At 46.9% G+C, this 12,571-nt stretch overlaps 1 protein-coding gene across 2 annotated transcripts in view; it reads left to right on the forward strand.

Moving 5' to 3' along the window:
- Nucleotides 1–5,735: 5,735 nt before the first annotated feature.
- apaf1 (apoptotic peptidase activating factor 1) overlaps nucleotides 5,736–12,571 on the forward strand; it is a 214,521-nt gene continuing 207,685 nt past the window's right edge. The window contains exon 1 of one of the 2 annotated variants that reach the window (XM_086010199.1): nucleotides 5,736–5,907. Coding sequence is in view for 1 of the 2 variants with exons in the window: in XM_086010197.1 (XP_085866323.1) it covers nucleotides 6,034–6,044 (11 nt within the window). In the remaining variant the exon portion in view is untranslated. Of the gene's footprint in view, nucleotides 5,908–5,938; nucleotides 6,045–12,571 lie in introns of those variants that run through there. The other variant, XM_086010197.1, reaches the window with a different exon arrangement.

Consider the following 12,571-nt stretch of genomic DNA (forward strand, 5'->3'; position numbering starts at 1 on the left):
TTTCACTGTCTGGACCGATTTTTCCACTAGTCCATTGGACTGTGGATAGTGAGGACTTGACGTTGTGTGGACAAAGTCCCACTCTTTGGCAAAGTGTCGGAAACTTGCATTGTAAAACTGGGGTCCGTTGTCTGTGAAGACCTCGCTTGCCACGCCATGTCTGGAGAATATGGCTTTCATACATGTTATCACAGCATCTGCAGTGGTGGTGTACAGTCTACAAACCTCTGGATACAGGGAGTAATAGTCTGTGACTACAAGATAGTCCTTCCCTTGACATACGAATAGGTCAGCGCCTACCTTCTGGTAAGGTCTGTCTGGCGCTGGGTGTGGCTTTAGTGGTTCTACCGGATTGCTTGCTCGATATTTCAGGCATATTGTGCAGTTTGACACCTCATTTGTCACATCTTGGTTGATTCGTGGCCAGTACATCACCTCTCGTGCTCTTTTCTTACACTTTTCGATTCCCAAATGTCCTCCATGGATCCTTTTTAGCATCTCTTTTCTCAGACTCTTTGGGATAACTATTTTACTTCCTTTGTAGATGATGTCTTCGACCACTGATAGTTCCGCCCTGCAGTTCCAGTACTCTGCCATGTCAGGTGAGCAGTCTTGCTTCCTGTTGGGCCATCCATCCAAGATGCTTTTCCTCAGTCGTCTCATTGTTTCATCTTTGTTTGTCTCATTCTTTATGAGCTCCATTTTTGCATCTGCTATGGGCAGTGCACTTGTGATCATGTCCACGTAGGCGTTCACTTTTTCATCCATTTTGGTGTTTGCGGGCTCACTTGGGTCAACAGCTCTGGACAACGTGTCTGCTGTATACATCAGCTTACCCAGTGCGTACGCAACATTCAGTGTATAGCGTTGCAGCCTGACCATCATTCTTTGTATTCTAAGCGGACAGCTATTTAGTGGCTTCTGGAACAATGCAATCAAGGGCTTATGGTCAGTCTCTACACTGATTGCTTGTCCTGCCACAAACTGGTGAAATCTTTCACAGGCGTATGTGATGCTGAGCAGCTCCTTTTCTATTTGAGCATATCGCGTCTCCGCGTCTGTCATTGAGCGCGATGCATATGCAATAGGTTGCCAGTCGTCATATTTTTGCAGAAGAACGGCACCGAGCCCACTCTGTGATGCATCTGATGATATCTTGATGGGTCTCGCTGGGTCATAAAACCTCAGAACTGGTTCCTCTGTGAGCAGTTTCTTTAGATCGCTCCATGACTTCTCATGCTCATGATTCCATTCCCATTCTATGTTCTTTTCAGTTAGTCGTCTCAGTGGCGCCATCTTTTCTGAGAGGTTGGATATGAATTTACCCATGTAGTTGATCACTCCATTAAACCTCTGCACGTCCTTTTTGCATTGTGGCTTTGGCATATTCTCAATGGCGGACACCTTTCTGGGATCTGATCTGATGCCCTCACTGCTAAGGATATCTCCCACGAATGTCAGTTCTGTTACCCCAAGCTGGCATTTCTCTCTATTCAGCTTCAGGTTTGTTTTCCTTGTTGCTTCCAGCACTTTTTTCAGTCTCTCGTCATGCTCAGTTCTCGTGGTTCCCTATACTATGATGTCATCCATTGATGTATCAACTCCCTCCAGGTGTTCATAGATCATATGGATAGTTTTGTGATACACTTCAGGAGCTGAGGCAATGCCAAATGGTAACCTTAGGAATCTGTATCTGCCAAATGGACTGTTGAACATGCACAGTCTTGAACTTGCCTCGTCCAGTTTCATCTGCCAAAATCCTGATGATGCATCTAATTTGCTGAAATACTTTGCATTTGCAAACTGTGACATGATTTCCTCACGTGTAGGAAGCTTGAAGTGCTCTCTCTTTATTGCTCTGTTTAGATCTCTTGGATCCAGGCAAATTCTGAGCTTTCCATTCTTTTTGTCCACAACGACGAGGGAACTCACCCACTCAGTTGGCTCATCTATCTTCTGAATCACGTTCAGGCTTTCCATCCTGTCCAACTCTGCCTTCAGTTGCTTTTGAAGAGCAAACGGAACTTTTCTGCATGGATGTATGACCGTTGGCATACTTTTATCTACTCTGATCGTGTGTTCTCCTGGAAGGCAGCCTAGACCCTTAAATAGGTCGTTGTACTCTTTCATGAGTTCACCATAGACTGTCTCTTCTTCGCTTTCCACAACGAGGACTCTCTTTACCAGGTTCAGTCTCTCACAGGCTATTAAACCTAGTATGGCTTGCACATCCTTTGGCACCACGATTAATGCTAGCGTGTGCTCTCTGTCCTTGTGTGTCACTTTGACAATGCATTTTCCTTTCACTGGTATATCAGTACCTGAGTATCCTGTCACTTTCACTTTTATTCCATGTATCTTTGGTCTGGGTCTAATTTTCTTAAAATCAGTCTCTGATATCACATTAACTTGTGCTCCAGTATCCAATTTAAATGGAATGTGTATGTCATTCACTTTTAGTGTCAACATCCAGTCTCTTTTTTCTTTTTTGTTTTCAGACACAACATCTACATAGAACTCCTCTATCTCGCTTTCATCTACTGCATGGACCTTGCTTTGTTGCGCTTGGTTCTTGCAGCAATGGGCATAATGGTTGTTTTTGTTGCAACTATTGCATGTTTTACCATATGCTGGACACTTTTTTGGTGGATGCTGTGTACCGCATCGACTACATGACTTTCGATTGCCCCTTTCATTTTTGTTCGCTGGCCCCGCCTCTTTTTTCACATTGGCGCTCTTTTTGTTAAATGGTTTGTGTCCGTTCATTCTCACTGCATCCACGTTGCAGCTACTGTCACTGAACAGCTCCTTTGCCTGCGACTTCACAGTCTCTGTAGCCCTACACAGTGCTATGGCTTTTCCCAGGTCTAGATTTTGCTCTCTTAGCAGTCTTTCCCTTAGACCATTATCTGGAATACCACACACCAGTCTGTCTTTTATCAGCGAGTCTGTCAGTCCCCCAAATTCACACGATTTGCTTCTGTTTCTCAGTTCAGTCACATACTGATCAATAGTCTCTCCCGTTTTCTGTACACGTGAAAAATCTGTGCCTCTCAAATGTCACGTTACGTTTAGGTATGCAGTAGGCCTCAAACTGTTCCATTATTTTATCCAGCTTCATTTTGTCTCCATCAGCAGCGAATGTGAAGTTATTATACACCTCCAGCGCTTCATCACCCACGACATGTAAGAACACTGACACTTTCATTTTATCACTTTTCTCGTCAGCTCTGATTGCCACTAAATACAACTCCAAACGTTGTTTGAACCTCCTCCAATTTTCAGCCACATTACCTGTCAACTGAAGCTTCGCCGGTGGGTGTAAACCTTCCATTTTTTCACTTCGTTAGCTATTCTCCAATGGTAAGTAACGATGTTCTCTTTTGGCTTGCTAATATGTGGAGAGCTGATTTAACTTCAGATTTTTCCTCTTCATCTCTTTCAATCACTTCTGACACCATGTATTGATTTGTATGTGGGTTCAATGACGACACATTGATGAAAGAGAATGTCTTTTAATCTAAAGTTTGTTCAACTAAGTTAACAGCATTACAGGAGACACCATCTTAGAGATCCATCTAAAACGAAACTAAAACTAAACTCTCTCTCTCACATGCCCTCTGCTGGTAAGGCATAAATAATCAAACAGGCAAATATGCTGGTAAGGCATCATAATCAAACAGGCAAATACCATCACTATTTGCTGATATCATTACAGCCCCTTCCCCAGTTCTCAACCCCTGATTTCCTCCCTAGTACTCCTGCATTCCAGGATCACCTCCTCAAAACCCACAGCTGCTGCGGCACCCCTCTCACTACCCAAAATCCCAGGATCACCCCAATCCTCCACATCCTGTAACTTCCCTTCCCCATTCCTCCTGGGTCCAGCGACCTCCTTTCTCAAAGCTCTAAGACCCTACTACCTTGTTCAACGCTTTTAGATGATAGGAACCCCGACCAGGACGCACACACCCCTCCCATTCCTACCCCTGGTAGCCTTTCTCAGTGTTCCCAGATCTTTGAAACCCCTCTCCATGACCATTATGCACCTACTCAATGCTCCCAGACCCTTGCCTCCCCACTATTAATATTCCACCACATCACTGTCCCAACAAAGCCATAACCCAACACTCACACCCTAACACATCTATTCCATTACTCTCATATCCAAGAACGTCCCCCTCCCCAATGCTCCCAGACAGCAACACCCCTCCACTCCTGCAAGTGCCCTTGAACACCAGGGCCCGTAACTTCCGATGCCTACGGATGTGTACGAGCTGTGTACACACCCTTAGGGACCTCGCAAGTGCTGGTTTCAGGCATGCGAAGCGCATGCGCTGAAAACCGGCACTTCCAAAATGTCAAGAATGATCTTGACAGATCCTCCACCTGCCCTGGAGAAGGGCCTCTGCGGGTGGAGAGTTCCGCTTTTTGCAGAACCTCCGCCCGCTGAAATCCCTTAAAAATCTTACGCCTGGTAAAAGCAGACGTAAGGCCTGCTTTTACCAGCATAAGAGTTTAAAAAAGTAAAAAAATATATTTGTTTCACTCATTTATAATGTAAAAATACTTTTAAAAAAGGTAAGTTTATTTTTAGCTCCGTAAAAAACTTTAATTATTTTTTCAAAAAATTAAATTTGTTTAAAATATTTAATTTAATAATATAATTTTAACTATTTTTAAAAACGTGATTAAAATTTTTTTTTTAATGTAGTGACTTTTTTCAGTGATCCCCATTCATACTTTTGACAGGTCTACCTAAAGTATGAAGGGGGATTCCCTTCTCCCATTGGCTTGCCTGGGCCACATGACCCCAGGGGCGCTTGCGAACCACCTGCGCCCCTGGGACTCTGCGTGCGCGCACCAGGAGAGGCCCAGGAGCGGAAGAGTCCGAACCTCGGGAGCCCTCAGGTAAGGGCGTAGATTTTTTCCCGATAGGAGGCATCCGCACGCAGGATGCCTCTTATTGGAAATTACAGGCCCATGACTAAAACCCCCAACACTATCAAACCATATGGCCCCACTTCCCAGTACTGCTACATGCCCCTTAGCTACCAGAAATCTCGTACAACTTCCCTGCCATCTTACTGTGAATTCTGGTCTTTTAAAAAAATTGCGATAAAACTAGCTACGTAAATGAACATATAATATGAAATGATTTACAGTTTCCACACAAATAGAGACATCATGAAATTCGATCCCAAAAATACCACTAACACACCTGCAGTACTGTGCAATAAAAACACCATTTGACTTAAACACTGCAAATCAATGTACCTGATAATATATTGTACGATAAAGTCATCCTTGGTTCCGAGGGACTGCCTAAGAAGAAGATATGGGATAAAACAGTGTATCCTCTGACTCGATGTGAGCAATACAACAGGAGATGTGGCAGTAATATATACATAAAAAGTAATATATAAAATATGTGTATTTATTATGTCATCCCTATAATGTAGCCAGTCACATTTCTCCTGGACTAGTTTATGGTTTCAGGCCAAATGGAACCCAGCTTTTTTAAAACACAATGTAAGATCTGTAATTAGAGCATGAAATGCTGGAGAGAGGCAGCATCTGATAGAGAAGAGCTGCTGATGCTGGCTGGACCTCAGGCTCCACATTAGGGGCAGTTAACACTGCCTCGGGGGCGCGCACGCAGCCCAGCCCAGCCTTACCCTGCTCGGGCGCGCGCACACAACCGAGCCCCGTCCGACTCGGGCGGCGCGCACGTCCACACCAGGAAGGGGCGAGCGGAGCGAGTGCGGAATAGAGTGGGAGGGAGAGAAGGAAGGAAGGGGGTCGAGTCCGGTCCAGGGGGTTGGGTGGAGTTGGACCCGGACCGAGCTCGGCACTTTAGGAGCAGTGCGGGGCGCCGGACAGTCGCTGTAGGGACTCTCGGCGGGGGTAAGTTTGAGGGGAAACGGGGGACAGGCCGCTGGCGCCAACAAGTCCGGGCGGGGGGTTCGGGCCGTGTCTGGGCTTGTGCGGAGAGCCAGTGTGGGCCTGGACTGCCCATTGAAGCCCAAAGTGATGTGCTTTGTGTAAGGATTCATTTCCTCTTCTAAGGAGAAATAACTTGCATTTATATAGCGCCTTTCAGCACCTCGGGACTTCCCGAAGCCAATCAGTTACTTTTTTGAAGTGCAGTCACTATTGTAATGTAGGAAACGCAGCAGCGGATCTGCCCACAGCAAGCTCCCACAAACAGCAATGAGATAAATGATCAGATAATCTGTTTTTAGTGATGTTGGTTGAAGGATAAGTATTGGCCAGGACACTGGGAGAACTCCCCTGCTCCTCTTCCAATAGTGGCCGTGCGATCTTGTACATCCACCTGAGGTCAGCCAGGGCCTCGGTTTAATGTCTCATTTGAAAAATGGTACTTTTGACAGTGCAGCACTCCCTCAGTACTACACTGGAGTGGCAGCCTAGATTATGTGCTAAAGTCTCTGGAGTGACACTTGAGTCCACAATATTCTGACAGAGGTGTGAAAACTATCACTGAGTGAAGGAGCGGTTGTTATTGGGGTATGAACCAATGTAAGGAAGTGACCCTGGAGCAGGACGTGTGAAAGACCCCAGAGCAGTGAATACAATCTATGCCAAGGACATTACAGTCAGAAACGTGTAGCTTGGAGGGCAGAAAGACCTCCGGCTAGTCCCTTGTGTATCTATTACTATGTCATTTTTCCCATTGTTGTCAGTGGAGCACCACTGCAGCCTATGAAACCCAGGCAGAGAAAGGACCTGCGGGAAGGAGGGAGGAGGACAGTAGGAGTATGTTTGTGTGTGTGTGTGTGTGTGTGTGTGTGTGTGTGTATATGTGCTAGGCCGTTGTAGCAGAGCCTGGTCTCCAATTGTCGTGGACCCCCTTGCCATTGGACCAAGACCTTGCTCTGTCAAGCCTGTGTGGTAGCTGGTGTGCAACGGCCACCCCACATTAAAATAATTCACGCACAGGCATCTTCCACCCTTTAAAATGAAGTTTGGGACCTGGAACGTCAGGACACTCATGGACAACCCCAATAGCAACAGACCGGAACGCCGTACCACTATCGTTGCCCGGGAGCTCAGACGTTTCGACATCGGCGGCAACAGAAGCAATGCCGCAGGAAAATCAACGCTGGAGCACTCAAAGATCCTGCTAAGAAAGCCCTATTCAGCCTGCGCTTCACAACCAACCTGACGACTCCCAGTGATGCAGAGTGTCCACAGCGCCTGGTCTGCACTCAAGGCCTCCATAATCAGCACCTGTGAAGAGACGCTCGGTCACTCGACCAGGAAACACCAAGACTGGTTCGACGAGAACGACCAGGATATCCAGGAGCTAATAAGCCGCAAGCGCAAGGCATTCCTGATCTGGAAACCGCAACACAACTCGCGAGCAAGAAAGCAGCTCTACAGACGCCTGAAGGCCGAGGTTCAACAAAATACTCGCGACCTAATGAACAGATGGTGGGTGGAGAAAGTGCAGGAGATCCAGCAGCTAGCCGACAACCACGATGTGCATGGATTCTTTAGCGCAGTCAAGACAGCCTACATCCCAAGCACTCAAGGTCCTACCCCACTGCGGGCCAAGAACGGAGAGGCACTTGTCAAGGACAGAGAGGCAGTCAGTGCCCGCTGGAAGGAGCACTTCGAAGATCTCCTTAACCGAGACTCTGTCTTCGACGCAAGTGTCCTCAACTCCATCCCGCAGCATGCTACCCGCCACCACCTCAGCACAACCCCAACTCGGCATGAGGTTGAAAAGGCCATCCAACAACTGAAGAACAACAAGGCCTCAGGAGCAGATGGAATCCCCGCCGAGGTGCTAAAACATGCCGGAGAAGCACTATTGGCGCGAATACATGAACTCATTTCTCTTATTTGGAAGGAGGGGAGCATGCCAGGGGATCGCAGAGACTCCGTAATTGTGACCATCTTCAAAAAAGGTGACAAGTCCGATTGCGGTAATTACAGTGGAGTCTCCCTGCTGTCTGCCACAGGGAAAGTCACTGCAAGAATTCTCCTCAATCGCTTTCTCCCAGTGGCTGAAGAGCTTCTCCCAGAGCTGCATTGCAGATTCAGCCCACTAAGGGGCACAATGGACATGATCTTCACCGCGCGTCAACTACAAGAGAAATGCAGGGAACAGCACCAACCGCTGTACATGACCACCTTTGACACCGTCAACCGTGAGGGATTATGGAGTGTCCTCCTCAAATTTGGCTGCCCTCAAAAGTTTGTCGCCATCCTCTGCCTGCTTCATGACGACTTGCAAGCTGTGATCCTGACCAATGGTTCCACCACAGACCCAATTCACGTACGGACCAGGGTCAAGCAAGGTTGTGTCATCACACCAACGCTCTTCTCGATCTTCCTGGCTGCAATGCTCCATCTCGCCCTCAGTAAGCTCCCCGTTAGAGTGGAGCTAATCTACAGAACAAACGGGAAACTGTTCGACCTCTGTCGCCTCCATCCAGATCAAGGTAATCCCATCCTCTGTCATCGAATTACAGTATGCAGACGACGCTTGCGTCTGCGCACACTCTGACCCAAACTCCAAACCATCGTCAACATCTTCACCGAAGCGTACGAGAGCATGGGCCTTACACTAAACATCCGTAAGACAAAGGTCCTCCACCAACCTGCCCCCGCCACACAGTACTGCCCCCCGATTATCAAAGTCCATGATGAGGCCTTGGACAACGTGGACCACTTTCCATACCTTGGGAGCCTACTGTCAACAAGGGCAGACGTCGATGACGAAGTCCAACACCGCCTTCAGTGTGCCAGTGCAGCCTTCGGTCGCCGGAGGAAGAGAGTGTTTGAAGACCAGGACCTCAAACCCAGCACTAAGCTCATGGTCTACAGAGCAGTAGCGATACCCGCCCTCCTGTATGCTTCAGAGACATGGACCATATAAATCGGGCACCTCAAAGCACTAGAGAGGTACCACCAACTCTGCCTTCGCAAGATCCTGCAAATCTATTGGCAGGATAGGTGCACCAACGTCTGTGTTCTCGCTCAGGCCAACATCCCCAGCATTGAAGCTTTGACCACGCTCGATCAGCTCCGATGGATGGGCCACATCGTCCACATGCCTGCTGCGAGACTCCCAAAACAAGCACTCTACTCGTAGCTCCAACACGGCAAGAGAGCCCCAGAAGGGCAGAGGAAACGCTTCAAGGACACCCTGAAATCCTCCTTTGAAAATGTGCAACATCCCCACCGACACCTGGGAATCGCTGGACCAAGACCACACAAAGTGGAGGAGAAGCATCCGGGAAGGCGCCGAACACCTACAGAACAGAGTCTCTTCGCCGGAAGGAGCGCACGTCAACCCAAGCACCCCACCACCCACCCCTTGAACCACTGTCTGCCCCACCTGTGACAGAGACTGTAGGTCCCGCATTGGACTCATCAGTCACCTGAGAACTCATTTTTAGTGTGGAAGCAAGTCATCCTCGGTTCCGAGGGACTGCCTAAGAAGAAAAGAAGAAATGTCTTGATCTTCCCAGTGGCAACCATGTTTGTGTTGTGTGCTGTTGACACGCCAATGACGTGACCTAAATACTGTGCTACTTGACCATCACCTTTCCAGTGGTGGTCCAATTCAAAGCTGTGGAAAGGTGATGGGTAACTCTTGCGTCCTCTTGTACTGTTGTTACACTATTCTTCCAGAGCCAGTATAACTGAAATCCAGTTTCAAAGGTGTAGCATAAACAGTAAAAGTTTGTTTCATTCCTGGTCAAGACTAGTGACAAAACTAGCAGAACATTTCTTCTGTTTTTTGTGGACATCTGGCTGCAGTAAAACGAAGCCAGCGTGTGTTATGAATTCTGGACACGAGTTCAGAACAGTGCAATCCAAGATGGTGACCAGACCAGTGGGGTGTAGATTTTGTTAATTTTATTTTTGAAAGTATTTAAACAGTACGATACAAACATGGGAATCTGTTTTGAAATTCCTTCATATAAAAATGCATTATTGAAGTGTACGGTGGATTTCTCTCTCCATCCTGTATACAGCTGTTCTTGGTAACTGCTTAAACTATTTTAACCAGTCACTATAATAACCCAGAGAGTGGTGAACCTGTGGAATTCTCTACCGCACAAGGCAGTTGAGGCCAACTTATTAAATATATTCAAGAAGGAGTTAGATATATTTCTTAAGGCTAAAGGGATCAAGGGATATGGGGAGAAAGCAGGGACAGGGTACTGAATTTGGATGATCAGCCATTAAATGGCGGAGCAGGCTCGAGGGGCCGAATGGCCTACTCCTGCTCCTATCTTCTATGTTTCTAACTCATCTCTCTTAAAGGTGCTGGTTCAGGTTTAGAACTGTACCAGCACCAGATGCATTGGTAGTAAGGTAACTGATGTGTTGAATTCTTGATTCATTTGTGCTGAATTCTGACCTGTATCTCTCTTGGAGGCGTGATTGAATCACAAGGCATTAATACACAAGTTATGAAACTGTTATTGGGTATCTTAGTCATGGAAAGGAGATTGATGGGATCTATGGGTCAGAGCAGTTACAAGTGAAACTAAAATATGGATGTGTGTGTAAGATACACTTCGAAGAAAAAATTGACTTCAGACACATTCTTACTGTTGTAATAGCTGAGGGTGAAATTGAAAATGATCTGGGCTTGTTATGAAACAGTCCTCTTTTGTGAGGCTGACTCAAATAAGGGAGAGAGTTTTTAGTTTGTGATTAGGGTAGTTAGTGCTGAAGTGAGTTTCTGGAATGTAGCTAGATAAATATGTTGTACTTCAAAGAAATTCTGTAGGCTTAGAATTAAAGAAACGTTGCCCTAACTTATGGCCTTCAGGGCCAAATGAGCCGTTCTAGGAAAATCCGGTTTCCTAATCTTTCCTAAACTTACTGAGACCTGAGGGTTCCTGTGGATAAGTGGTGGAATAAATAAATGACAGCTCGGCTCAGTCGATAACACTTGCATCGCAGTCAGTAGGTTATGAGTTTAAGCCCCATAGCAGAACTCCAGCACGTCACCTAGGCTGACACTTCAGTGCCACGGTGAGGGAGTGCTAGAAATGTCATTTGGATGAGATGTTAAACCAAAGCTCTGCCTGCCTGTCAGTTGGACATAAAAAGATCCTACAGCACTATGTGAAGAGGAGCAGGGACTTCTGAAGTCCTAGTTTTAAGTCAAAATGTACCGTGTTCCTAAATATAATTTGGGTTCAGCTCTGTCGCATCAGATACAACTACATGTGTATATTTTAAAAAATCAATTTAATCTTTATTTTTACATCGAATTTACAAGCACAGAAAGAGGCAATTTGGCCCAACTGGTCTATGCTGATGTTTATGCTCCACACGAGCCTCCTCCCACCCTATTTCATCGAACCCTATCTGCTTATCCTTCTATTCCTTTCCCCCTTCTGTAATTATCTAGCTTCCCCTTAAAGGCATCCATGCTATTCACCTCAACCACTCCTTGTGGTAGCGAGTTCCATTCTAACCATTCTCTGGGTAAAGAAGTTTCTCCTGAATTCTGTTTGATTTAAATACATCAGCAATGCAATTCAGGTACCAGCAATGTAAAAACATGACCATGGCAGTAAGAGGACACTGTGCTACATTTCCGCTATGGGGCAACCTAACCAACGGAACACAGTGATTATCTCTACTCCGGGAGCTGTGCCACCTTCGGGAGGATTTTTCCGTAGCTCTCCCATCTAGCTGTAGGCTCGCAACCCTTTATACCCTTTCTTATCACTGCATCGTTACCTCTGGTGTCCCCCTCCTATTTCTCATCTACATGCTGCCCCTTGGCGACATCATCCAAAAGCTCAGCGTCAGTTTCCACATGCACGCTGACCCAGCTCTACTTCACCACCACTTCTCTCGACCCCTCCACCGTCTCTAAATTGTCTGACATCCAGTTCTGGATGAGCAGAAATTTTCTCCAATTAAATATTGGGAAGACTGAAGCCATTGTTTTCGGCCCCCGACACAAACTCCGTTCCCTAGCCACTGACTCCATCCCTCTCCCTAACATCTGTCTGAGGCTGAACCACACAGTTCGCAACCTTGGTGTCATATTTGACCCTGAAATGAGCTTCCGACCACATATCCGCAGCATAACTAAGACTGCCTATTTCCACCTCCATAACATCACCCGTCTCCGCCCTTGCCTCAGCTCATCCGCTGCTGAAACCCTTATCCATGCCTTTGTTACCTCTCGACTTGACTATTCCAATGCACTCCTGGCTGGCCTCCCACATTCTACGCTGCGTAAACTTGAGGTCATCCAAAACTCGGCTGCCCGTGTCCTAACTCGCACTAAGTCCCGTTCACCCATCACCCCTGTGCTCACTGACCTCCATTGGCTCCCGGTTAAGCAACGCCTCGATTTCAAAATTCTCATCCTTGTTTTCAAATCCCTCCATGGCCTCGCCCCTCCCCACCTCTGTAATCTCCTTCAGCCCCACAACCCTCCCGAGATAACTGCACTCCTCTAATTCTGCCTTCTTGAACATCCCTGATTATAATTGCTCAACCATTGGTGGCCGTGTCTTCTGTTGCCTAGGCCCGAAGCTCTGGAATTCTCTGC

Source organism: Somniosus microcephalus, chromosome 17 (genome assembly GCF_052327205.1).
Source record: "Somniosus microcephalus isolate GS21.2 chromosome 17, FLI_Smic_1.0, whole genome shotgun sequence".
Taxonomy (NCBI): domain Eukaryota; kingdom Metazoa; phylum Chordata; class Chondrichthyes; order Squaliformes; family Somniosidae; genus Somniosus; species Somniosus microcephalus.